Source organism: Chiroxiphia lanceolata, chromosome 2 (genome assembly GCF_009829145.1).
Source record: "Chiroxiphia lanceolata isolate bChiLan1 chromosome 2, bChiLan1.pri, whole genome shotgun sequence".
Taxonomy (NCBI): Eukaryota; Metazoa; Chordata; class Aves; order Passeriformes; family Pipridae; genus Chiroxiphia; species Chiroxiphia lanceolata.
This window is the reverse complement of record NC_045638.1, coordinates 88,749,794-88,775,488: the sequence shown is the minus strand read 5'-3', so window position 1 is coordinate 88,775,488 and position 25,695 is coordinate 88,749,794. Positions and strand designations below refer to the sequence as shown.

Here is a 25,695-nt window from a genome sequence, read left to right as displayed (position 1 = left end):
TCAGCACGTCCTTTGTGAAAGACATAGACTCTGAAGGTACAAATTGAGCCTGATGCTTTGGCTCTGGCTTCTCCACAGTAATAACCTGGGAAAATCATGATTTATCTGAAGCTTTGCCTTACTGGGATATGAAAAGGATAAATATGGTAAAGATCTTGATTTACTGAGGTATAATTCTAATGGAGGTGACAGAAATATACCTCAGACAGACAGAGATGGCTAGGACAGGGATGTGACCTGTTCATTCATTTTTCAGGCATTGCTGAACTTGAAATAAACACAAGAGGAAACATGCCACAAAATTACATCTGTTGACTTTACTGGGTTTTTGAAGGGATGGGAGGAACAATGCAATAAAACTGGTGGCAAACAGCAGGTCAGGGGAAAATGAAAGCAGTGAGAAGAAATAAGGAAAAAGCCAGTCCTTACAATCCTAGGAACACTCCTAAACAGCTACAGATTTTAATCCTTCTTCAAGCTTGCTCCGGAAAGGTTGAACTTGGTTTTCCACAGCACGCTGACCCCATTGGCAGTGACCCAGCTAGACAACACTTGGTGGACACTCATTAAACCAGCATTTGGAGCGTTAAGCACATTAGAAGAACCTGCCTTGACACATCCTTATCCACAGTCTCTTTTTTCCTTTGGAAAATGCTAAGTCACTCTTTAGCAAGAGGCCAGGCGAGAGGTTGCTTAGGAACTAAATTACTTCTCATTCTTAGACAGTGATGCTAGCTGGCACCCGGGGTGTGTGGAAGCGTTCAGAAAGGGGATGGAGTGCTCAGAATGCTACAAGTAATGGGTTGCAGGGTCAGCCCAAAGACCAACATCAGCATCACTTCTCCCTGTTCCTCTAGATGGCTGCCCCGGGCTCTTGCAGGAAAACCTTGGGTTTGTTCCAAAAAAGGAACCCTAAAAGGCAAGAGAAGTCTAAATTAGAAAGGTTTTGACAATATCACAAGAGGTGGTGCACGAGCTCGTGTTCAGTGTCAGAGTTTCTGCTGGCACCGTATACAGTGGGAGGGAGGGAGGATGTTTCAAGAGAAGCAACTTTTCATTCAAGATTTCAGAAATGCTTTTGAGACCCAGATGATATGCAGCACACAAGGCTGTCAGCTGTGACTCTAAGTCACTCAAAAGAGCTGTCCTCTTTTAGGTTAAAATCCTGTTGAAGAAGATTTTCCCCTATATGGTTTTAGGAAAAGTTAAAAATCTTTTAGAAAGCAGAATCACCCCGAAGGAACCAGCCACTACAGCAGCTTCTCAAAGAGAAGTTGTGCCAATGAGGCTGTCCAGTCCTCATGCCACCTGCCTGGGGGAAGTTATTTCAAGGGAATCACGTGAAGAAATACTGATGAGTCAACACTTTGAATCCGATGAAGCAACAAAAACTGCAGGAAGTAGGCAAATTGTCAGATTTCTACGATGTGTGCTCTTGTGGAAAGGACTGGTTTGACTGAGCCACGCAGGAAAACCCAGAAGTGGAAAGGTAGGGATATGAGAAGTCGAAGTCCCTTTCTCCTCCTCTGCTGAGACAGTCCAGCAGCTTGTGTTGACAGCTCTGTTCAAGATTTTACACCATTAGCATTTGACATAAAACATGCCCAGCTTCCAGACTTTGTAAGATAGAAAATCCCAGCAGTTCTATGGGATACGCAGTCTCTGGAGGCCCAGAACAGAAGGTAAGGCTGAGCCAAGGTATGAGTAGTTGCTAAGGACCTCACTGGCAGGGACCTGCCAGAGATAAACTGTTCCTGCATGATGAGCACAAGGGAGTCAGATGACCATCTTCTGGTGGATTTGCCACCCATCCTTAAGAGAATCATTTGAAAATCATTATACTCCAAGATGGCATCTTGCAGCCACTTGAGACCAGGCTGGACCATGTCCTGTTAGATCTTCATGGTAATGTTCAAATTAGTCCCTTTTACCCCAGATGGGATTTTTACTCTAGGAGATGGAGTTTCCCCAACAACACTTACACAAAACCCCCCAAGGAACATGTTAGACATCTAATGATGATTTCTTGGAAAGTCCTTCACAGATGGTACTTCACAGCACCTTCAAAAATGAAGGAGAGGGTGAAAACAAAAAGATAATCACACTACAAAAACAGTTAATTAGCTTTTAAAAGACTTATCCCTCTTGGCTGTGTATCCTTGGGCTCAGCAGACCAGTGCAGAGGTCTACCATCTGGAGGTGACAAATCCAAAACTCTTCATTGCAGGAACTGCATTAACACTTTACACAGGTGCAGAGTCTGCAAGAAGGTCAGGGCACCCAACCAGATCCTTTCACATGTCAGTCCTATACTGTTTTATGGAATATCATGGCTGCTGCGTTCAGGATTCAGTAGAGTCTGAGATTAAACATGATATGTTCTGCAGGCAACCTCTCCCATCCTGCAGAACACAGACGGGGGGAGAAGCACACGCTAAAGTAAAATTATTCCCTAATAGACAAAACCACAGCTTCCCAAACTGAATGAGAAAGAGGTAAGCTGGTCTTCTCTCCAGTACCCCCACTGACCTCTCTCCTGGACTCCTGTGGACCATGGATTCATGTAGGACCATCGTCTTTTACCCCAGGGTAACCACCGACCTCAGGTCAGTCCCACAGCAGGAAAAAGAGAAACCGCAAAGTTCCCAGGACAACCAGATGGAGCAGCTAGAAACCAGCTCATGGGATGTCCCATCCCAGGCATCGCTTGTGCACATAGAAGCCAAACTCTCCCACGAGTGGGTATCACAGCAGTCTCATGTACAGAGCCTCCCAGACAGAGATGTGAGTTGCATGCCTGTCCTGTGATCAAGTCGAGTCAGTTCACTACTAAATTCACATTTAGTGTCTTTGTATCAGCTCCAGACCAGAAAACAAAATAACTGTCTAGAGAAAGAGCCCAAGGAGAATTCATCTGGCTACAGTAGGTTCTTGAAACTCAGTGGAATACGCCAGCTTGCAAACCCTGGTCTCCGTCTTTTTCTGGGTCGCAGATTTTTTGGCCAAGGCGGTACAGATGTCAGGGACTAGCAGATGCAATAATGGTTCTGCATCACTACCTCTCCGCCTTCCGGAGCAGTATCCTCAGGCTCACTTCACTCAGGTCCACCACACCTTCTGGAGACATAAGCAGGAGCCCTCCAGACTCCCAGATGGTATGAGTTTAAACTTCACAAGGTGGTTTGATCAGTGAATGGTCTCCATGTTATACGGAAAAAAAGAAAGCCAAAATGCAACCACCTTCCACTTTGCTAATCCTCTGCCCCACAACAGTGCACTCATAACATTCAGGTTTTCTCCAAATTGCTAAAATTCCGTGGTTCCTCTTTGCCTTACAGTCCTCCTTTCTAGCATCTGTCTTAGCATGCTCGGGGGTTTCATCTAATATGTTTTTACATTCCCAGTCTTGCTACCAGCCAAGCTTCACAGCTCCTCCTTGGAATGCACCATCCTAGGGTAGACAAATCCACGTGCATCGTTCCTTTTCCACATCCCCATAGGGTGAGAGGGGATTTATTTCTCACCCAGTTGCACCTGCCCAAACTCAAGAAAGGGTTTACTGCAGATTTGATTTGGACTTCATCACCAGCAACTAGCTTCTCAAAATGGTGCTGCATCGTTTTCCCTTCAAGAAAAATTCTGCTGATCTCACTTCACAGTGCAGAGTGGAAACCATCTGCCCAGACTTCCAAACTGTTCCCCAAACAACTCCCTTCCCTTTTGCCCACCAAAGGCAGCTCACATCTGCAGGGCTGCATTCGCTGTGCTGAGAGCCAGCATACCCACCCTGCCCCCCCAAAAAGGGCATGGGAAAAGGCAGCGGGGATGGCGCACAAAAATGTGCAGATGGGAATGTGGCAGGGGAAGGAGGGGGAGACTTTGACCCGTGATTTGTTTGCTCAGCATCTCATCTTTGGATGAAGCAATGTTTCGGTTTTGGAGAGCAGGAGAGAGAAGCCCGTGTGCAAGAATAAACTGGGGATAAGGGGAGGGGGCAGCTCTTTGCTCCTCAGTTTTAAAGTTCAGGAGCCAACTTTTCTTACACCGTGTCCCTTTTTCCCCTACAGCGACCAGGTCATGGAGCAAGAAAAGAGGACTGATACTGTAGCCCATTTCTTCATGCAGGGACTTCTGGGGGTCACAGAAGCTTAAGACAGAGGTTTTAGATGAGGATTTGAAAGGCTTCCTAAGACTTTGCCACTTTCACACTCATTCATCCAAAGCAGGATGAGAACTTGCACCACACAGTAAAGATTTTCCTTCCTTGCATTTACATAGCCCTGTGTCCATCTGAAAGGCATCACCCCCACCCTCCTCACATGATTCCCAAGCTCTCAGTTACGCTTAAAAAAAAAGAAAGAAAAAAACCCCCTGAACCACCACTCAGCAAGCGATATACTACAAGGACACATGTTTTTGTGCTCACTTGAGCTAAACCTCCTCCACAATTTTTCCTTTTGCCAAATGTTTCTGAGTAGGAGCACTGGAAAAATAAACTCCCCTGGCGCAGCGGGACGCAGGCGGGTGGCCAGGCTGAGCCGAGTCCTGGGGGCTCAGGGCCATGGTCAAACTCCCGGGAGCCCCTTCCCAGTCCCCTCCACAGCACAGGCTGTTGACTAGGGGACATTTACTGGGAACAAGTGCCTATTGTCCCCCGTCAAGACTGAGAGGCAGCTCAGAGGGGTAAAAATGTAATAACGTGGGACTTCATCCTTCCTTTTTGTCCTCTTATCTTTACTTTTACCCTCCAACTCCGCATAAAGCCCCAGCTTTGGTCCTTCTGCCTGCCTTGTTTTAAACCTAGATAGGCAGCTCTGAAATGACACTTGGAGAAAATTATTATCATTATCATCTCTGGAACAGGTCTCTCCTATTATTACTATTATTTTTTCTTCTTCGCTTTGCAGCACTGCTCCAGCCCACAGCAGGCTGGGGGGGGGGGGTGGGGGGGTTGGATAGCATAATAGGAAGGGTTGCAGGATTGAAGGTGGCAGGAAAGGTGGCAGGTTTGCTGGCATAAAGACCTGGGTAGCACCTGGTTTCCAGGGCACAGTTGAAGTAGTTCAAAGCAAGCATGTGCCAATGATTGCAAGGTCCAAACTGCCTTTTAGGAAGAAATCACGGGCAGCTCTGTCGGAGCGTGCCTGCAGCTGATGCCCATCTGGTTTCTTTGGTGCCTCTGATTCCCCATGTGGGATAAATACACTGACTTCTCCAAGGCAACGGCTTCTGTGATCCTTGCATGACATTTGTTGCACATATGCCAATTAATACTAATAAATATGCTAGCACTATTGCTGAAAGGATACACAGAAGGATAAAAAACAAACAACACTTAGGAAGGACAAGGAGAATAAAAGATGGCAAAGGAAAGCAGTAGTGTGGAGTTAATGATCTAAGATCAAACTGGAGGAACTAATGGTCCCTTTTTCATGATGTAGTTACGTCTATGAATATTGAAAACCTTGGTCAGAATCCTCCAGCAGGGAAAACCCATAGCAAGTCTAACAAGTGAAGAAAAAATGAGCAGCCACTTCCCCTAGGGAAACAGGGAGACAGAAGCTGAAAGAGGGTCCTGAGCGGGCATGAAACCCCTGCATCCCCAGGGCAAAGGCCCCCAGAAGGCTGAATTCCACTCGGGCTCAGCAGCATCCGCCCCATCCTTATCCCCTTACAGCTCCCTCCCCAAGTGCTTGCAAAGAGTGACGGTCAAAGGCTCTGCGACACATATCCACCATGGAGCCATTTCAAGCCAGATGAGGACCCCAAGCACACATTGATCAATTTTATTTCCAGCAGACAATGCCTTCCCCACTGTTAAAAATAAACCCATAAAGGCTAATTCAGCGTACCACAACAAGTCAGATGAATCCATCCAAGCGGACTGGTACTGCCTGGTGTTTCATCCTCTGTATCCCTCAGTCCTGGACAAGGCATACAGCTGAGGACCAGTTGCCACATGCAGATTGTCCCCCTGACTCTGCTCCAAAGCATCTGCACAGGCAATCAGTCCTACTTACAGCTGCTTCCTTTTATTTTTATGGTGTCTGCCATTAAACAAACCTCATAATTGCAACAGGAAGATGAGGTTCACCTCAATTTTGTTTAATGCTGGATACCAGCAAATCTTAATCTGCATGGGAGGAGGTGAGGTCTTTGGGAAGATCCTTGGGCAGATGCTGCCCAAGGCATGTCCCAGACAATCCCCAGGCGTGGTTATGGTCTCCAGTTCATTTAGGGTAAGATATTAAGAAGCTCATTTTGCCTTAAAGCAAGTGTTCAAGGCCAGGTTGTATAGGGCTCTGAGTAACCTGGTGCAGAGGAGGTTGGAACCAGAGAGTCTTTGATGTTCTTTCCAACCCAAACCATTCTGTGATTCTACGATACTATGAAGTATTGCTCTGACATCAATACTCATCTGTTGATGATATTCCAGCACTGGAGCTAAGTGCTGGAGTTTCTATGCAGAATGAAAATACAGAACAACATAAAGGCTGGTCAATGGGAAAGCTGATGCAGAAACCAGATTAATCGGACAGAAACATGCCCTGCTGTCTGGCTGGAAGCAATCAGAGCTGTGGGGTCTCTGGAGGCATCTCTGCTTTCCTGGGAAGGCCAATGTTTAAAGAATCAAAAAGCAGACATAGCAGTTCTGAACTCCCCAGGACTTTCTAAGCTTTTTTGGGTAGTTTTGGCTACGTAAATAATTTTTGGTTGCAAATCCTTGCGGTTATAGACCCAAATTCTGATGCTCATGGCAAAGAACAAGATTTCCCCCACAAGACTGTGACTGTAGGTTTTCTTTGTACAGGGCCACAGGTGCAGGAGTTCAGCATCACCTTTACTTGATCAAAGGATCAATTCACAGGTCACAGAAATTAAAGATTTGGACCTGAAGCTTTGCTGAGGTGCAGTCTGAACTGACCCAAAACAAATCAGCCTCATCTCTAGTCCCAGCTCATCGCAGCCACGTGGCACTTGCTAGATTTACCCTCCTGGCAGCTATTAAGCATTTCTGAAGTTTTACAGTGGAATTTATGTCAACTAGGAACTGGAAAAAGGTCTCTGAAAGTTACCATTTGATTTATTTCAAGGACAACAAAGGAGGTTTTAGAGAAGGACATGTAGGTTATGGAGAGCAGCATGCCCTACCACTCATACTCATCTGTTGATGATATTTGCCCAGCACTGGAGGAAAGTGTGGTGAATTCTATGCAAAATGGAAAGACACAGCAACATGAAGGCTGGTTGAGCCATTTTCAGTTTAGAAGCAAACTCACACTTGCATGCAACAGGCAATAAACTCAACCTGCTAAGAAAAGCAGAGACGGGCTGGGTAAACTGAAAATGCCACCAGCAAACTCCAGTCCTGACTCCCCCTCTTTCTGGTCTTCCTTAAGTAAGTTTAAAAAACAGTGACTGACTTTTAAAAACTCATTTACTTCAGTGCTCTAGGACCTAGCTTTTCATTATAAAATGACAGAAAGGGACAGAAAAATATAATCAGCCTTCTTTTTTGTTTAATAACAGTCCCCAAACCACTCAAAGTACTTGAAACTGCTGAGATAACTGTCCTGATTTCAGAGAGGACGGGTGTGGGTGGCACCTCCCAGCACGGAGGGGACATTTGTATTGGCAGCTGAGGCAGAAAGCCTCCACACAACCTAGGGAAAAGGAAAAAAATTAAAGAAAGAAAGAAAAAAAACCCCACCCAGCAAATAAACAAAAGCATTCCTAATAAACTGGAAATGTCATACTACATCAGGGATCACAAGATCGAGCCCAGAAAGGTCCAAGTGGCAAGAACATGCTGTTAAAAACAGATGGGAAAAACAAGCTGGGAAAGGTTGAGACTGTGTTTCTAAACTTCTGTTCCCGACATGGGTTTTAGAGCTGGTGCTGGTGTGGTTGGGGGTGAAATTCCAGCTGCCTGCATCGTCCCAGTAATCTCTGTGGAAACCTTATATGCAGGAGTATGGGGGAAAGAATTTTACACTAAAATTCCTAATAAAAAACATTGGAAATGTAGATTTTTCCAGCTTCCTAAGCCCAGGCTCACCCCAAGTTGAGTCAGGTTAGTAATACTGCTGTTTTGTATTTTAGCCATGGTTTTTTAGAGTCCTGTTTGGAAGGGGATTTTCTCCTCACAGCGCGGCTGTGTCGAGGCAGAGGTTCAGAGTGGGTTTCTGGGATGCTTTGCAGCATGAGAATGGCCATGTCAGCCTTTCTGTGCTCATCCCTACTCATCTTAAGATGGACTTACAGAGGTGGCTCTACTCAGTGCCATAAAACCAGGTTCTCAGCGATCAAAATACAAGTCACATGCTGGGAAAAGTAGGTTCCTGCTGACAACCCCCTAAACATTACAAATTACATGAAAAGGAGAGAGGAAGACTAAGAGTAAACAGGAAGATGAGGGTACCAAAACATGCAGCTTGCAGAGAGCTGTGGAGAGAAAACCTCCGAGCCTGCCACCTCTATGCTCAGCCCATCGTCCTGAAGACAACTGGAGATAAAGCTCCTGATGACAAACTCCTAAGACACACCAGCTATTCCCTGAGACTGTCTGAGACCTTTCAACATAACAAAATAACAGAAGTTGGTTGTTTTAGAGGATTTTTTTCATACAACACGTTCCCCCACTTCTGATTACACGAAGATAGAGCTGGAGCCAACACAGCTCTGTTTGGGGTCCACACTTTCCAGAAGCATTCAAGCCAAGATCTATTATTTAGAGAAAGAGGGTCTGGCCTGGAAGATCTCAAAAACTTTTGAGCTCCAGCACCTGGAAGATCTCAAAAATATTTGTAAACATTGGGGTTTGGCTCAAGTGCCTTTCTGTGTAGGAGGAGCATGGGGGAGAACACTTTCTGAGGCACAAACCAAATGCTATTCTGAAATTTAACAAATTTGACTGATCCCTCTATTATTTTGCATTCCTTCATGCTTTAGGCTCCAGAAGATGCCTAAATATCCAAGTGCATAGGCTGTCAGCACAGCTTTTCCAGCCCAGCAGGAAGTAGGAGATATCTTCAGGGAGAGACTATTTTTGGACTTATCCAATTCCAAACTAAGCCTTCAGACTTTTTGTTGTTATTATTCAGATTAAGATGGCAGAGTAGGAGAGCTGAGGCATTCCCACAGCAGATCACATCGCTCATACTGCCTGTTCTCAGTGGTGGAAGGGAGATCTTTGTATGGATGTGAGACAGGACTAGAAATCCATGGGTAAGGTCCTGGGGTTTTTTGAGGTCCTGAGCTGATATGTAGGTACTTTGTCATTTGGATGCAGTTGTGTTTAAATTTCAAAAATCAGTTTTTAATTCTGCACAACAACTTGGCTTCACACAAGATAAGGATTAAGAAGACTATTTTCCCTTTTACCCAAAACACTCCAAGTGAAAAACATGTATATGACAAAGAACTACATTACAATAGCCTTGCACATTACCCAACATGTCTCTAGAATCAGCAGCCAAGCGTAGGACACCCCAGAGTCCCCCCGCTGAACAATTGGATCAGGCTAAATTAATTGCAACATCCAGTACTCGTTTTTTTTTGCTTTTACAATTCCTATTTTATACATTAAAAAATGTTTGATAGCCATCCCTCAGCTTATTCCTTAAGATTAATAAGCCAAAACAGAAACACTAGGGAGTATAGGCAATAAAAAAAATAAAATACTAAAACACCCTTGGCTGAAGTTAATTTCTATTAGAATCCATAGTCATGACGGAAATGTATTTATAACCACAAACCTTCACTAAATTATCTTAACAGCCTCTAGCTGTTGCGCTAATGGCCAAAACAGCACAGTAAATTACTGTCTCACCGTACAAAATTATACACATCACTATTATACCATGTTTTAGTTTCAGCCTCTGAAAAACAGACCAAAATTTATTCTTATTACCCAACTGAGTTCACCCACCAGCACATGCATGTGCCCTGCCACGTGTTTACTCCCGAAAGAGAATAAATCCACCAATTTTGGCACCAATGCCCCGCCCTGCCCACAACACCCGCTCACCTTTTCTCCCTCCTTTCCCATGTCTGACTGACTTTCCACTCATCCGGTTTTCCTGTCTGGCAGCTGGACTGAGTTTTTAAACTGACTGAATTCACTCCTAACCTCATCCGAAAACTTCAAGGCAACGCACGTGCAAGGCAAACCTGGCTCAGAAAACTTGGACTTTCTCAACACAAGACTTTTGGGACGCAGCCCAGAAATGGGAAGATGAAGATGAGACTGAAGGATGTTGGTGTCTGGTTCCCAGCTCTGGGATGGACTTGTTGCAGGCCCTGAAAGATTCACTTAATCCCTGTACACTGTAATTTCCTATTTATGTAGCAGGGCCAGTGAAGATCCAAGAGTCCAGGAAGCAACCTGGCAGCACAAGGGTGGAAAGGTTGGAAATCCACTGAGTGTCCAACACCTTCTGTCAAATCTTTGCTCTGTTGGGATGTGCAAAGCCAAAATAATTTGTGTTTACAACTCTCCTCTGTACTATAATACCAAGACCCTGGAATATTCAGGGTAGGTGGAGGAGTACTATTGAGAGTTGAAAGTGCAAGGACCAAAGCTTGGGGGAAAGAAAATGAACACAAGCTCAGCCCACCCCACCGGGCTCTGGGGATAAAAGGGATAAAGGTGGCACAATGGAAGAAGCAGATATAATATCCAGTAATATACACCGACTGGGAATGGATGTCTGAGATACAACTTGGAGAGCACCCCAGCCATGTTTCTGATCATGCTCCACTGTCTGTTTTTCCAGCAAACTGGTATTTTGTTGGTTTTCGGGGTTTTTTAAAAATATATATATAAAGTCAAAAGTCGCCCATGCTTTGAAGGAAAGAAATTCAAGGACAGTTTTGACCAGGTCTTTCCACACTGAAAAAGTAAGGTTAAACCTTGCCTAAATTACAGCTGATTCAGCAGTAATGCACACAGCAGAGAGGAACATGTAAACTCTAAACACGTCATTCTGGCTTCTCACCTTCCTCCACAACACGAGCTATGGTTGGTTAGTGCGAGGCTTCAGGTACAAAGAAATGCAAAGAACAGGCTTTAAAAGTTCTTCTTAATTACAAATGCAAATCCTGAAGCTTCTCATCCCCAACTGATATTCAACAACTCAATTCTATCTGAAATTCCGAGTGTGTCAGAGCAGCAGGTCCACGCTTCACCCCAACGGCCTTAATAACAACACCTAACAGCACTGAGTTGGTCATGGCAGACTCTTCCAAGAAGCAGGATGAACAGAGAAAAATCACCAACTGCACATTTTCATCAAACACCCTAGTTAACTGAAAACACATACAAAAAGCCTCATAAACATCCTATGCATTGCATAAGACAGGATTTGCTTTACATCCTTTTTGCAGCTCCAGCCTAGACCAACACATGAGGCCGTTTCCATCTGCCCCAAGACAAATACTCATTGTTAACTGCATTGTGAACATCTAACACTACTGAGCATAGAGTATTTTGTGAAGCAACATCCATGGCACCAATCCGTAAGACTCCCTGCCTTCTGCTGCATGTGAAGTGCCTTCAGTATTAAACAAAAAGAAACAAAACAAAAACCTGTGGACAACCTTCTTCTTGAGACATGACTCTGCCTTGAAACCTCGCTCCTCGAAACACGTCCCCGTGACAGCGTATGATACATCAGCCCACCTGCATGCCAGCTGGCTGTACCGATTTGATGCTAAAAGGAGTGTATTGATTGATTCCCAGTCAAAGCCTCAGCCAATGCTGTTTTGCAAGTGTTTGAGACAATGGCCTGATCCCTTCAGGCCCTCCCTTGGGTTGACTTTGAAGGGAATGTAAGGCAATAGCTGAAAACAGCTCTGGGAGCAACTCTATGGACATGGTGCTAGGTGAATCTAACTAGTCTCAGATTAAAGGATGCCCTGTTACAGGTGGCAACTGTGACAGGTGAAAGGTGAAAAGAAAAGTGGAGGGAGCCCCATCCCTTGGAAAGATCCGCCCTCAAATGTTTGACTGGTTTAAACCTCAAAATATCATTTTTTCCCTTCCCAGTGTTTTCTTCATGGTATCAACTTCTAAAATTGCAGATATTCGCATTATTCATGTCTCATCTACTTTAAAAGGTGTAAATTCAGAGTTGGTAGGAGGAGGCATGTTTCTCCCCCATCACACATCAACAGCAGAGTCAGAACTTGCTAAAGGATGAAGAAACAAAAAGATCTTACGAGCTTTAACATCCGTGAGCAGCTCCTTGTCTGTGTTTGATGCTGAGGGATCAGACACATCTGATCACCTCTTCTGAGTGCAAATCTCGCCTCTCCAAGGGTGGATTCAGGTTATAGGTTGGGACGCCTCTCTCTTTGGCGATGTGCCAAACACTTTGAGCCACCCCCTGAAAGAAGGACCCTGGGGTGCTCACATAAGAAGTCCCAGAAGCCAAGCTAAAATGCTAACCCTCTGCTCTGTGGACTGCAGCCCTGTGGACTTTTATCAGGGCACTTTCTCATTCACTTTCTTTGAAAGGTGGCCGTCCTTCACTGCAGGCCTGTTGTGTAAAGCTTTCTCAGGCTCCTAATCACTTTCGTCACCCTTCTCCAAAGACACCCCCTGGTGTCAGGGGTCCACCCACCCACACTTTGCTGCAGGATAAAGTCCTGATTGCTGGCAGGAAAACTCCTTGCTCCCTGTCCTGACTCACTCCATGCACACAGAGGGCTCAGAGAGGGACCTGCATAGTCAGGGCTTAGTTCAAACCTCAATCCCCAATTTCAAGCCTTGAGCAGGGACCAATCAACATAATTTCTCAGCATCTCCTCCTGCTTAGCACTACTAGAAGGAGCCCATACACTCCCTGTCATTCCCTATACCCTGTATCTTCTGCATTTCTTCTTTTTATTCCTTTCATTTACATTATTTATTCCCCTCCCTCAAGGGCTTTAAGAAGCCACAATTACAGAGTGCTCACTGTGTGCCCGGCTGCCACTATGGATAACATAAGGCCATGCTGGAGGTAGCAGCAGGGCTCAGCCGCCAACTCTGCTCCCCTCTCTCCTGCCACCCCAGCCCTGTGCCCTGACCCCCAGAACAATGAGACCTTCTATTTCCCACAGCTCCACTGGAAACTCTGGTTTGACGTTAACGTATGGTGGACAGTGGGCGAGACAGGCAGGGAAGGCGAGAGGGGGGCAGAACACAAGCCTCAAGTCATCGATTCTTCTTGGGTCAAAGAAAAAGAGGTTTTCCTGGGAGCTTCCTATCTGGAGGGAGCTATTTAGGAACAACACAGTGACTCAGAATCAAAGGAGCTGTGTGCGGTGTTGATGGCATGGAAGCAGAGCGGCTGTTTTATGCTGGCAGTAAGTCAGAAGGGGCATTTACAGAGGGGCATTTATGGAAGGAACATGAAGAAGAAAAGGCGCTGGGGAGACCTCATTGCAGCCTTCCAGTACTTAAAGGGAGCTTACAGAAGAGCAACTTATTACACAGGCAGATAGTGACAGGACAAGGGGAAACTAAAAGAGGAGATATTTAGATTAGATGTTAAAAAGAAATTCTTTACTGTGAGAGTGGTGAGGCACTGGAGCATGTTGCCCAGAGAAGCTGTGGAAGCCCCATCCCTGGAAGTGTTCAAGGTCAGGCTGGATGTGTCTTTAAGCAATCTGGTCTCGTGGAAGGTGTTCCTGCCCAGGGCAGGGGGGTTGGAACTAGATGACCTTTAAGGTCTCTTCCAACCCAAACCATTCTGTGATTCGATGATTCTATGACTTACTGTGTTTGACCCTTCCTGTGCTGGATGACTCTCAAACAGAGCACCTGTGTGAAAGCAGTACGAGAAGAAAGGAGATCTGGAGTTGCTGAGGTGGCCTCTACAGGGGTGGTAAAGGGGACTTTTAAATGGAAGGGCAACGAAGGTGGACTGAAACCCTGAGCTGAATTAGCCAACCTTTCCTTTTCCATGGGCACTGTTTCAAGTCAAGAGCTTCGAGGGAGCAGTAAAACCACATATTCCCCTCTACAAATAAACAAAAGAAATCCAAAAGATCCTTAAATAAGCACGTGGATGAAGATCTGAAGAACAGATTGGTAGCAATGACTAATAACCCCATTAAGCATCATTACTGACATTACTATGAGATAAAAAAAGGCAGATAAACATAACCATCACCCTGTTCAACAGCAGCACACAGTACAAGACCTACAGTGTACACAAAACATGGCTCTTTGAAGCTGAAAATTTACAAGACACCTCAGTGTCACCAGAGGAGAGGAGAGAAAAGAACATTTACTAGTCAGTTTTGGAAACGAGACATAATCCCTGTTTGGGTATTATGTTAAGTGGCCAGGAAGTTGGTTTAGCAAGTCAACTTGCAACCTCTGGCAGTCACACCAAAGTCCATGGGGATGTTCTGAAGGTCAGCGAGGAACCCAAATGGCAAGGCAGCAGCTGGGATCATCAGCAAAACTTAATCACTGAAAATCTATGAAATGCAGAGGACCACAAATCTTTGACTCAAAATGTTATTTCCATCTTACCATATGGATGCAGGAGCTGGAACTCCACCAAAGAGATGTCTAAATGCCTTCCAAAGCAAATGCCTTTGGAAAACACCAGGTTTAAATGGAATAAGATACATAACAAGTAGCAAGATCCTATTAGGACAGCATCTTTGATCTAGGAGATATGATGGAAATAGTTTGGATGTGTCCAAAAGGCATTAAAAAGCAAAAGAAATAACAAAAAAACAACCAGAAGACATTTCTGTCAATAGATTCTCACTTCTATCAATAGATTATTATTTCTGTCAACAGAGAGACCCAACATTCAGGATTTAAAGATTCAGAGGCCATATGAAAGAGTCTGGAGTAGGTAGAGACAGAAAAGCTTTTCAAGCAACAGAAAAGAAGAAGCACTCTGAACACTTAAATCAGAAATGTCTAAGAGCTGTTCTCAACTGGTCCTGTCTCAAAGCCAGATTTAAACTATAAATAAAAATGTCCCATTTCTGGCCCAAGAATGACCTTCCTATCCTGAACACACATCATTTTGGTGTGAGAATATTCACATTTGGATGGAGAAGTTCATTTCTAGGTATTGGTGTAATGCAGGCAACCAGACTGATGCAAGATTTCCCAAATCGTAACCTTCTCCAGGAAAACTGCGCAAGAGCTCAGAAGAAAATAGGAACCAAATATGAAAAGACAAATCCAGAGATGAAATCACCCTCCCAGGTTGCTGGACTTAGTCCAGATTCGTTGGAGAAACAGGCACCACTGGCTATCTTACACAGCAAGAAACATATGCTTCCAGCACTCAGATTTTCCTCCTGTCCTTTAAAGGTACAGCTTGCAGGCTAAAGACAACTAGGAGAAATTTTTTTGACCAAAGCTGATTTTTACTTTTTTAATATTATTTTTTTTAATTCTCTGTTTAAACACAGCATGTATTTAAGTTGCTGTGTGGCTAGGTATGATCAATGACATATTGTACGATGGCACTGTGCAGGTTTGCATGCTGACCTTGAGGAATTCCTCTTTGTACACCATGTACCTGAGAGCATTGTCCAAACACTTCTTGAACTCTGTCAGTGCTGTGACCATTTGCCTGGGAGCCTGTTCCAGTGTCCAACTACCAAAAAAAAGAGATGAAAACCTTTCCTTATATCTAACTTAAACCTTCCCTGATACAGCTTCATTCTCTCAGGTCCTGTCATTGCTCACCAAAGAGAAGAGATCAGTGTCTGCCCTTCCTCTTCCCCTCTCAAGGAAGTTGTAACTATGATGAGGTCTCCCCTCAGTCTCCTCTTCTCCAGGCTGAACTGACCTCAGCCACTCCTCATACGGCTTCCCCTCAAGGCCCTTCACCATCTCCATTGCCCTCCTTTGGATGCTCTCTAATAGCTTAATATCTTTCCTGTATTGTGGTGCCCAAAACTGCACACAGTATTCAAGGTGAGGCTGCCCCAGTGCAAAGCAGAGCAGGACAATCCCCTCCCTTGACCGGCTGGCGATGCTTTGCCTGATGCCCCCCAGGACATGGTTGGCCCTCCTGACTGCCAGGGCACTGCTGACTCATATTCAACTTGCTACAGACCAGGACACCCAGCACTGCTTTCCAGCATCTCATTCCCCAGTCTATACGAACACCCATGGTTAGCCCATTCCAGGTGAAGAATCCAGCACTTTCCCTTGTTGAACTTCACATGGTTGGTGATTGCCCAGTCCTCTAATTTGTTCAGGTCTCTCTGCAGGGTGTCCCTGCCTTTGAGGGAGTCAACATCTCCTCAATTTAGTATCATCAACAAACTTACTTAGTTTCCCTTCGAGTCCTGCATCCAAGTCATTTATGAAGATGTTGAAGAGCAGTGGCCCTAATATTGAGTCCTGCAGAACCCCATTAATGACCAGTCACCAGCCATGCTCTACACTGGCTCCATCCATACAGTCTCCCACATTCAGTGCCAGTTTACTGCTGGTTTAACCCATGATAATCACATGATAACGACAACGCTGGTTTCACTTGGCAGCAAGGTGTTCAAGTGCTGATCCAAATTCTCCAGATTCTGACAGAAAAAGTCTGAGGAGCAAGCTGACCTGTCCCTCTGCAAGAGGGACCAGCATTTCCAGATCAGCAACTCTGAAAGCTTTTGCGTAAAAGCATCAAGTCATGGTGGGATATTAAGACAGTGGTTTGCAAGAGTGTAAACAAGTCACTGCTAACCCCTTTGTCTTCTCAGCTGGGGTGAGAGACTGGAAAAGACAAACAAAAAACCAACCCAGCCTTTTTCTCCTCAGCTCCTCTCAAGGTGGCATCACTACATATTGGGGAAGGACCAGAGATAAGGCACAGAGACCACCTGATGTACAAACAAGAATGAGGATTTTTCCTTTCTCAACCTATTTTTATTATTTAAACAGAATTACAGTAACTATTGCTAAACCGTGGAGATACCAACTGAAACTTTGGAGGTCAGGTCTGCCCTTAGCTTAATTACCTGCATGAGGAATGCTGCTGTAGGTGCTGCTCAGTGACCCATAGAAGAATTTCAGGATGTTCCAGGAGACTTTCTGGATGCTCAGCAACTTTGAGAGCCTCTCTAGGGCCAAGTGCCCCAACTGGTGGCATAAGCCAGGATCTCTACAACCCAATGACAGGGCCAGGCTTCCTACTCACAGCTCTGGATGAAGAAATCACAACAGTCTGCATTAACACAACACCTCTTGACCAAACGATATGCCTACGTGTGCCGCCATTAAAATTCCATAAAATTACCCAGCCTAAGGATGGTGTGGGATAATAAGCATTTGCATACTGTTGATCCTGGGCTTAAACTCTTTTTGCCCAAATCTTTGGCAGGATGGGTCTACTTCAAGGAGAAAGGCTGAGAGGTGGAGAGGCTGTGCAGAACTGCAGCAAAACATCTTCCAGTTCTATATCTGCTCTCTGAAGTAAATCAAATCTCTCTTCCTTACTTTTCATACCTCCTACAACAGGGATAGATATGTTTTGTCACCACTGTTAGGTGATGCAAGATCCACCTAAGTACTATGAGACGGAAGTGAGACTTTAAAGACTTAAAGGAGTACTGAAAGAAAGGGTCATTTATATTAAAAGCAGTAATTTCCAGATCTTTTGCATCAATTCATCTCAGAGAGCCTCCAGGTGACCTTGGCACCCTCATCATCTAAATCCCCGCTAGAAGTATTATGTACTTCTCCGGACCAGTTGCAATCCCTTACCATAGCTTCACACATCCCCAGTAGCCTGCAAGCAGCTCAGAAACCCCTGTATCAGGTAGAAACCATACAGTCAAGTTCCCAGCTTGGGAATGACCCTGAACACAAGTGAGCCAAACCACTGACTTGTTGCATGCCTTGGTTTCCCCATCCGACCAGACCCTTCAGGGCAGATGTGGTCTCCCCAAACACCCAGAACATTCATCCCCAGTCCCAATCACCTCAGCTGCTACTGTAATCCAAATAAATAATATTTCTTCTGCCTTTGAGTCACTACTATAATTTATGTGCTTCAGTCTGGTAAACACTATTACATCATGTCTTGCATCTGATACTTGCTAAAAGAAAAAGAGAAAAAAAATGGTTTCAATATCACTCCTGCTTTCAAAGAGAAACGAAGCCAGCTTCCTCATACACTTTCCCTAAGTATTGCTTGTCTTAAGTTTAGCCTGTGCTTTGCCACCATCAATCTTTTACATTGACTGTGGAGTGCCAGGACCATCACCCTGCTCTGAAGTCATGACAGATAGCTGGAGATTCACTCAAGCTATCTCAGCAAAGCCAAAGTATCAGGAAAATACACTGGTTTCACTCCCCACACAACACACATACTCCTTACCTCTATGGGCATGTCCACCTCGATCGATGCAATGCACCTCGGGTTAGCCCTGACCAAACTACTTTGAGTTTCAGCAGTTGAAGAGCTGCCCTAGCACAGTACTTCTCCCAGGCTGCTTGTGTTGGCAGCAAACAAAACAAGGACTACCCACCTTCACAGGGAGCTGGGCTAATGCAGCCCAATTGCTTCTGAGAGGCTGGGCTTTGTCACAGAGGTATAAGAAACACTGGGCTGAAGGCACGTCAGGAGGTCTCTAGCCCAGTCTTGTATTTGAGGTTCCAGGCCAGCTGGAATATTTTCTAGCCAAGTCTTGAAAACCTCCAAAGACTGCAGCCTCTGTGGGAACTTACTCCTCTATACCATGACCCTTGGCTTCCGTAAGACCCAGTGTGAACCTCCAAAGCTGGGTTGTGGTTTGTCATCTGCTACAACCAAGAAGAGTTTGAGTCCATCACATCATCCCCATAACCATCCTTCAAGTATCTGCATGTTATTAGATCACACGTATCGCAATGACAATACATCGCCGTCTGACTGTTTCCAGAAAATGTTAAGTGGGCAAAGGAATACGGCCACACACTCAAGCAAAATGACCCCAAGAGAAGGTTGAAGGGAAGAGGTCGTGTGTTTTGACTCATCAGCAATGATGCAGCAGAGAAACAAGTTACAGAGAGGGACCTTTGTGCAGCATTGCACAAGAGAGCTGGTGTGGTAGGAGTGCTGGCAGGCACTGCCCTTGAAAGCAAAATGCACCCCTTGACCTGCAAAACCTTCTCTGGTGGAGCAAGTGTTCATCCCTTCTCTGAATCATCTGGCTGATGACAACAGCTAAAACATCTAAATCAAGCCAGGAGATTACATGGGAGGAGCAGGCAGCTTCACAGCTGGAGTAAGTGTGAAGTCATGAAGTTCAGTGCTGTCAAAACTTTCTAAAAAGAACTTGTCACAGGACTTCCCTGAGTCCCATCAGTAGACCCAGGTGACATAATTTGTGCCCTTAAGCCTCCCTGCTATCCCTCCCTGGATCCAGGCTCAAAATCCATAAATTCACCTAAACTAGCACTGGAGGGAACTTTTGGAGAATTTGTCAAATTTATTCCACTGCCTCAAAACAGGATCAGCCCTCTGAAGAGTTTGGCCAACCCGCGCTTCAAAACTGCCACAATGGAGACACCAAGCCCATCCCAAACATCTATTCCACTGCTTCACTTCTCTGGCAATCAGAGGTTAGGAAGTTTTTCCTAACACTTGTTTCCCTTGCTGCAGTTCAAGCTCAGCACTTCTTGGCCTCCTACCACTGGCCATGCGGAGCAGTTTACTCCCTTCCCCTTCACAGATACCTTAGACATACTCAGTGACCGCTACTTCTCCTCTCAGCCCTCTCATCCCTAAACAACCTCATTTCCTTCAGTCTTTCCATGTTTCCTAGGTTTCTGCTCATTTTTTTGGTGCTTTTCTCTGGAGTCTCTGCAACCATTTCCTATTTTTGGTAGAGGGGAGCATCCTGAATTAGGCATGGCACAGCTGAACACGAGAACAACCCATTAAAAGTCCTTAGAGAGAAGAGGGGAAAAAAAAGAGATAATTTTGCACAATATCCATCTTTTGTATTTTGTTGCACAATAAAGGGATGTTCTTTCTTCCCCCTCATATAAAATTTCACCTCAACTGGCACCATGTCAAACTCCACCTGGCACCTCCACCATTTGAGCAGCCTGTAACATCTCTGCTCCAGTGGTCCTACTTAGTCCACATCCCACATTCTCATTTAAGGAGGACATCCTTGCTACACATTTCAGGTGGGATAAGAAGAACCAAAAGAAGCCCTTCATCAGGGAGTTACCCTAGGAATAGGACTGTGACCAGTAAATTAGTCCATTATACCCCACTTAACCTCTTCTTGCTCACCCCATTGAAGAGGAGCAGCTCTTCCAATGATTAAACTTCTTCTGCTTGATGTAAAAAGGACCATTGATGCACAAAGCTAAACTTCCCCCAGTTAAACCAGACAGGGGGGAAAAAAAAACCCCAAAGCATTAAAGCATTGTAAAACCAGTACACGATGAGAAGCCTTTGTTTTAGTCAGAACTGCAGACATACATCTCAGCCAGACAGAAAATACTCTGACTTCATGGTACATAAATGAGCAGGCAGAGCGCACTGATCTAACGATAGGGAGCTGAGCTGCTCTACGACAGCAGTTATTTTTCACATTGCTTGTCTGCCAGACAGTCCACCCCCGAACCCCATCATGCTGGGCAGCGGACAGACACAAAACACCACTCTAAACCCACGTCTAACAGAGGAGAAAACAGACAGGCACGTCCAGCGGGAGAGGACCAGGAGACAGTGAGTCAGTACAGGACCGGCACAACATGCACTGGTCTCAGCTCATCGGTCACACAACTAAAGTCAAGGGTTTTGTTTAGGGATTGAGGGTTTTTTCTTTTTTTCATAGGTGTTTTAAGAAGGAGCCAGGAGGAAAATTAAAAGACAGTTCTGTGCTTTGTGGGTGCATACTAGAAGACCCTTCCATGCATGAAAATCAGAAGGGCAAAAGGTAGGGACAGACTTTTTAACAGAGTCTGTAGCAATAGGACATGGGGCAATGCTTTTAAAACTGAAAGAGAATAGAGTCAGACTAGATATAAAGAAGAACTTTTTTACAGTGAGAGTGGTGAAACACTGGCACAGGCTGCCCAAAGAGATGGTGGATGCCCCATCCCTGGAAACATTTAAGGCCAGGCTAGATTCGGCTCTGAGTAACCTAGTCTAGTTGAAAATGTCCCTGCTCATTGCAGGGGGGTTGGGCTAGATGAGCTTTAAACATCCCTTTCAACCCAAACCACTCTATGAATGTACGAAAGTGTTTGTCTGAAAAAAAGGAATCAAGCAAGTGGATGATGGAGCTTGGTGTCCCAAGCAGAACAGAGGTGGAAGGAGGTATTTTGGTACCTCTGTTACTTTTGACCTTCAGTTGCTTGCTTAGCTTTTATTAGCAATACTACAGTAGCACTTACAGCCAAACTGCCTAGGGTCTACATGAACCCCTGTCCGCAGTTACAAGGCAGAAAAAAGTTACACTGTCTTAACCTTTAAGCAGTCATCATTTGATCATTTGAATGTCCTCCAACACAATAGAAACTAATACGACCAGTATTTCCCCAAGCATTGTACAGAGGTCCTACACAAAATATCCCACAATCTCACATAAACACAATCCTCTGAAGTGAAACAGCAGGTATTGCTGTAAATGCAGATTAAGGCTGCAAGGATCAGGTGTGGAGAAGAGTCCCCTTCCCCGATCACTCTGGATAGAAGTTAGAGAGAAAATTTAGCACTTTCCTCTCTTGCCAAAGATCTCCTTGAAAAATAAAAGCAAAACAAAACCAGGCTTATAAAAGCACAGCACTTCAAGGACAGCGTTAGCAACACACCCATGTGCAGACACGTACATTTGAAATGCATTTGTCAAAGAAAAAATAAATCTATCATCTACCCTGTGTCAATACAGCCAGAGCAGGAACTTCAAACCCGATTAGCAGCATCCTGCAGCCTGAGATTTCTCCTTTGAGGTCTCAAAGCAGAATATAAACTGAAGGTATAAGGAAAGTGGCAAAGCCAGCGATTCAGCGCCTTTCCTTTGAGGACGTACAAAAGCCAGCATAACACCACAGTGGCTGAAAACTCGCCTTTTGTGCATGAAAACCAAAGTCCAACTATGTGGGTTTGTTGTAGATGAAGGCAGACTTTACAGGAGTAAAGCCATCACCCTCAGGCTCTGTAACAGCAAGCTGCTCTGAACCACTATCGAAGAGAACTTGATCAACACACCAACACCCTGAATGCATACTGAAGCTATATAAACATAATAATATCAATAACAGTGCATTAAAAAGTAAAGGCAGGGGCACCACCAAGTGAGACACAGCCCAAGCTAAGGCCAGCATTTTCAAATCCAGCCTTTGATGCAGGAAGCTGGCGCAACTGGTGTGACTGGAAGGGAAGTCCCACTGACCACAGCACCGGGACCGCTCCAGCACAGAGATCCCCTAGAGTGACATCTGCCAAGCATCGCTTCCTGCCCCGCGGAGGCTGCGTGGGACGGCCGGGCACATCTCAGCATGGCCGCATTTCCTCCTGGGGGAATGAGGACACTCTGAAAACATAGGTGGCCTGCAAAGCACTTTGGGATGTATCTAGATGAAAAGCACTCTTACGCACATCAATAATTAGCGTTAACCGCCGGCGTGTCACACCCTCCATGTAGAGCATTTAGCAGATTTATTCAGCTCTTGCTGGAATGCCAGAGTACAAGGTGGATATTCAGATGGCAATGTGAGCGCCCTTTCATGGGGCAGATGCTGGGGAGCTAATGATGTTTGATGAGTTAAGGCCACTGGTGACTCAGGATCAGCAATTAGTTGATTTCTGCAGGAGGAAGGTGCTTTGCTCCATTAAGCTAAAAGCATTCTCCATAGTTCAGCGTGCACAAAGTCATTCTGTCCATTTCCCACAAAGCCTGCCTATATTCATTAGGGGTTGATATTTCCCATATAAACACCCAGGTTTACCTTTGTCTCAGTACACTTTGGAGGACAAGGAGCAAAAGAACTGGATTCCCTAGCAGTTCCAACATGATACTTCCTCAAAGGGAAAGAGGGCACAAGGAAAGGACTGCCCAGAGTGACTGGACACACAGTCTAATGCAAAGGGATGTGGCATGACTGATGTCTACAGGGCTGAACCCATTTTGGACAAGGCTAATAGCACCACATCACAAATCAGACATCCCTCCAGTCCTGCTCTAGCCTGCAGTATGGGACTTCAGACATCCATCTCCCTCTCAAGGGTAGGCAGTGATGCTTCCATCAATCAATAACAGGCACTGGGGAGACACCAGTCGCACTTGTTCTGCCTGCCATTCCTGAAATGCATACAGGCAAAAGCAAGGGGACCAAAGGATGACCCGGCTGGCATCCCCCCAAGAAGGGAGAGCATCCAGCTCTCTCCCAGAGGCTATGTTCCAGTCAACTCAAGCTGGCAGAGGCTGGTCACTGGCATCAGTGAGTTGGACCCCAGCTTCATCCCAGGGAGCAATGTTGCCGAGTCATAGGATGGCAGTGTGTTTCTGAGCTCTAATGCTCGTGGCGCATGGTGGGACCGTCAGGTGGAGAGCGCAAAGAACAGTTATTTCTTCGAATGAGTGGGGAATGTGACAGGGCTGGCATTTGGACCCTCTTTTTACAACTTCTTTGAAGTGTTTGATCTCAGCCGCTAACGACACAAGGGCTATCCAAGCGCTACTGGTGCTACCTTCAAAGGGTTCGGACGTTCAATGATTAATAGGAACCGTGCGCGGGATGGCGGAGAGCGACTATTACAGGGATGTTGGGGGCGATCCAAGATGCGTTAGTACCTTTACTCCTTGGGACCAAGGTATTTCCAGCCTTCCCTAAAACACACGACTTCAAAGGCGAGGGTGTGACCGTCGCAGGTCCCGGGTGAGCCCGGCCACCGCGGGGCGCAGCCAGAACGGCCCCAGCATAGCGTGCCCGCTCCAGCCGCGGCCGTCACCTCCCACCCCACCACCGCGGGACAGGGGACAAGCCGGGGGGCTCAGAGATGCTCCCACCCTCCTTCCCCGAGCGGCGGGGAGTCACGACCAATCGTGCCGCGCCCGGGCAAGAGGCACCCCCGCCTTGCCGAGCCTCCGCGGCGCCGGGAGAGGCGGCGGCAGGTGCACCCGGGCTGGCGGCGGGGGAGCAGGGATGGAGGCGGAGGGGATAGATCCCGGCTTTCCCAGGGCCGGGGCAGGGATGAGGTGGGGTGGGCTGAGACTTACGTATCTCCGCAACTTCTTCTCCGGCGGTGACTTTCGGAGCCAGCCCGAGCACACCACCTCCCCGCCGCTCATCGCGGCAGCCGGGCGCCGCCGGGCGCTGCCGGGCGCTGCCTCCTGGCGCTCAGCGCCGGCCGCGCCGGCCCATGGAGGAAGGGCGGGCGGGCGGGCGGGAGTGGGTTGGTGGGTGAGCGGATGGATGGATGGGTGGGTGGAGGGAGGGATGGATGAGGGGGGCGGCGAGCGCCTCCCCCTGCCGCCGCGGCCGCTCGGCTGCGAGCGGGGAAGCAGGAAACTGGCTCCTTCCCGGCTCACCACGCCTCCGCCCGCCCGGCGCCCCGCCAGCCCTGTTAAAGACACAAACCCCGCGGGGAGAGGGGCTGCCCAGCCCCGCGCCGCTTTCGAGGGGCTGCCGCTCGTCCCTGTTCCCCCCGCACTGATACAGGTGCCTGTAGAGAAACTTTATCCATACTGCAGCAGGTGATCTCCAGCAGCGCAGCGTTGCCTTAATAAAAAAGTACACTCCCCCCCCCAACCCCTCCACTCTAAGGTTTCATTACCCCAGGACCTTTCCTCTCTCTTGATGGAGAAGCTCCTTCTCACCTCGAAAAGGTGTCTGGCTTTAGCCCCGCTGCGCTCAGGGGCTTGTGCCTGAGATGAAGGTGCCATAGGAAAACAAAGAGGTTGAGCAAGAAACAGCCAAACACTAGTGATGCCAAAAACCCTCTTGGAGAAAAGAAAAATAAAATTTAAAAAATTAAACAAACAAACCAACAAAACCAACACAACACGAGGGGAATCAATAAAAGCTTAGTATTTTATTATTGATTTTGAAGTAATGGAGCAGTGGCCACTGAAAGGGGATTTGACTCATGCAGACAAGCCAGGTTTTGTATTACGGCATATTATACCCTGGCTGAGATTCACTATCATCTTTCAGATCTAGAAACACTGTACATTTCAAAGTCTGATCCTCTCCCCCGCTCAGGCAGCAATAAAGCGTCCCTCTACAGACCTGCGAGTTGGGTTATGTTCTGAACCTCCTTTCACTGCATTCTTTAAAGTAAAAACTTGGGCATGGTACCCATAAAAGCTGAGTCCTCTTAGCCATGCTCACATGGTAAACACAACCCAGGGTTGTTTGCTGGAGATGGATTTCTAAGACCTGTCTCTATACAGGAGCTCTGCCCCAAACCTGCTTGGGCACATTCAGTCATCCCTGCCTCAGCTTCCCTGCCTGTCCAACCTCTGTGGGCAGGGACGGTCCCTCCTTACATGTTTGTGCCGTGGCTGGTGCAATAACAACTCCATGCTGGTTGGATGCTCTACTGTATGTCAAACAACAACAACCTTTATATAACGCCGCTCGAGCAAGGCTCTTGCATCACTTCAGAACAGTAATTGCAACTCGCAGTGCCTCTGGGAGGTAGGAATGACACCTCTTTTCAAGATGGGGACAGCATGGTTAAGCCATATGTTGTTTATCATCTTTGAGAATGCATA

At 46.3% G+C, this 25,695-nt stretch overlaps 1 protein-coding gene across 1 annotated transcript in view; it reads right to left on the bottom strand.

Moving 5' to 3' along the window:
* The window catches only part of GAB2 (GRB2 associated binding protein 2), a 91,726-nt gene extending 67,410 nt beyond the window's left edge, over positions 1-24,316 (bottom strand). The window contains 1 exon segment of the mRNA XM_032679125.1: positions 24,196-24,316. Within this exon segment, the coding sequence (XP_032535016.1) occupies positions 24,196-24,267 (72 nt within the window). The 5' untranslated portion in view covers positions 24,268-24,316.
* Between the last annotated feature and the right edge of the window lie 1,379 nt (positions 24,317-25,695).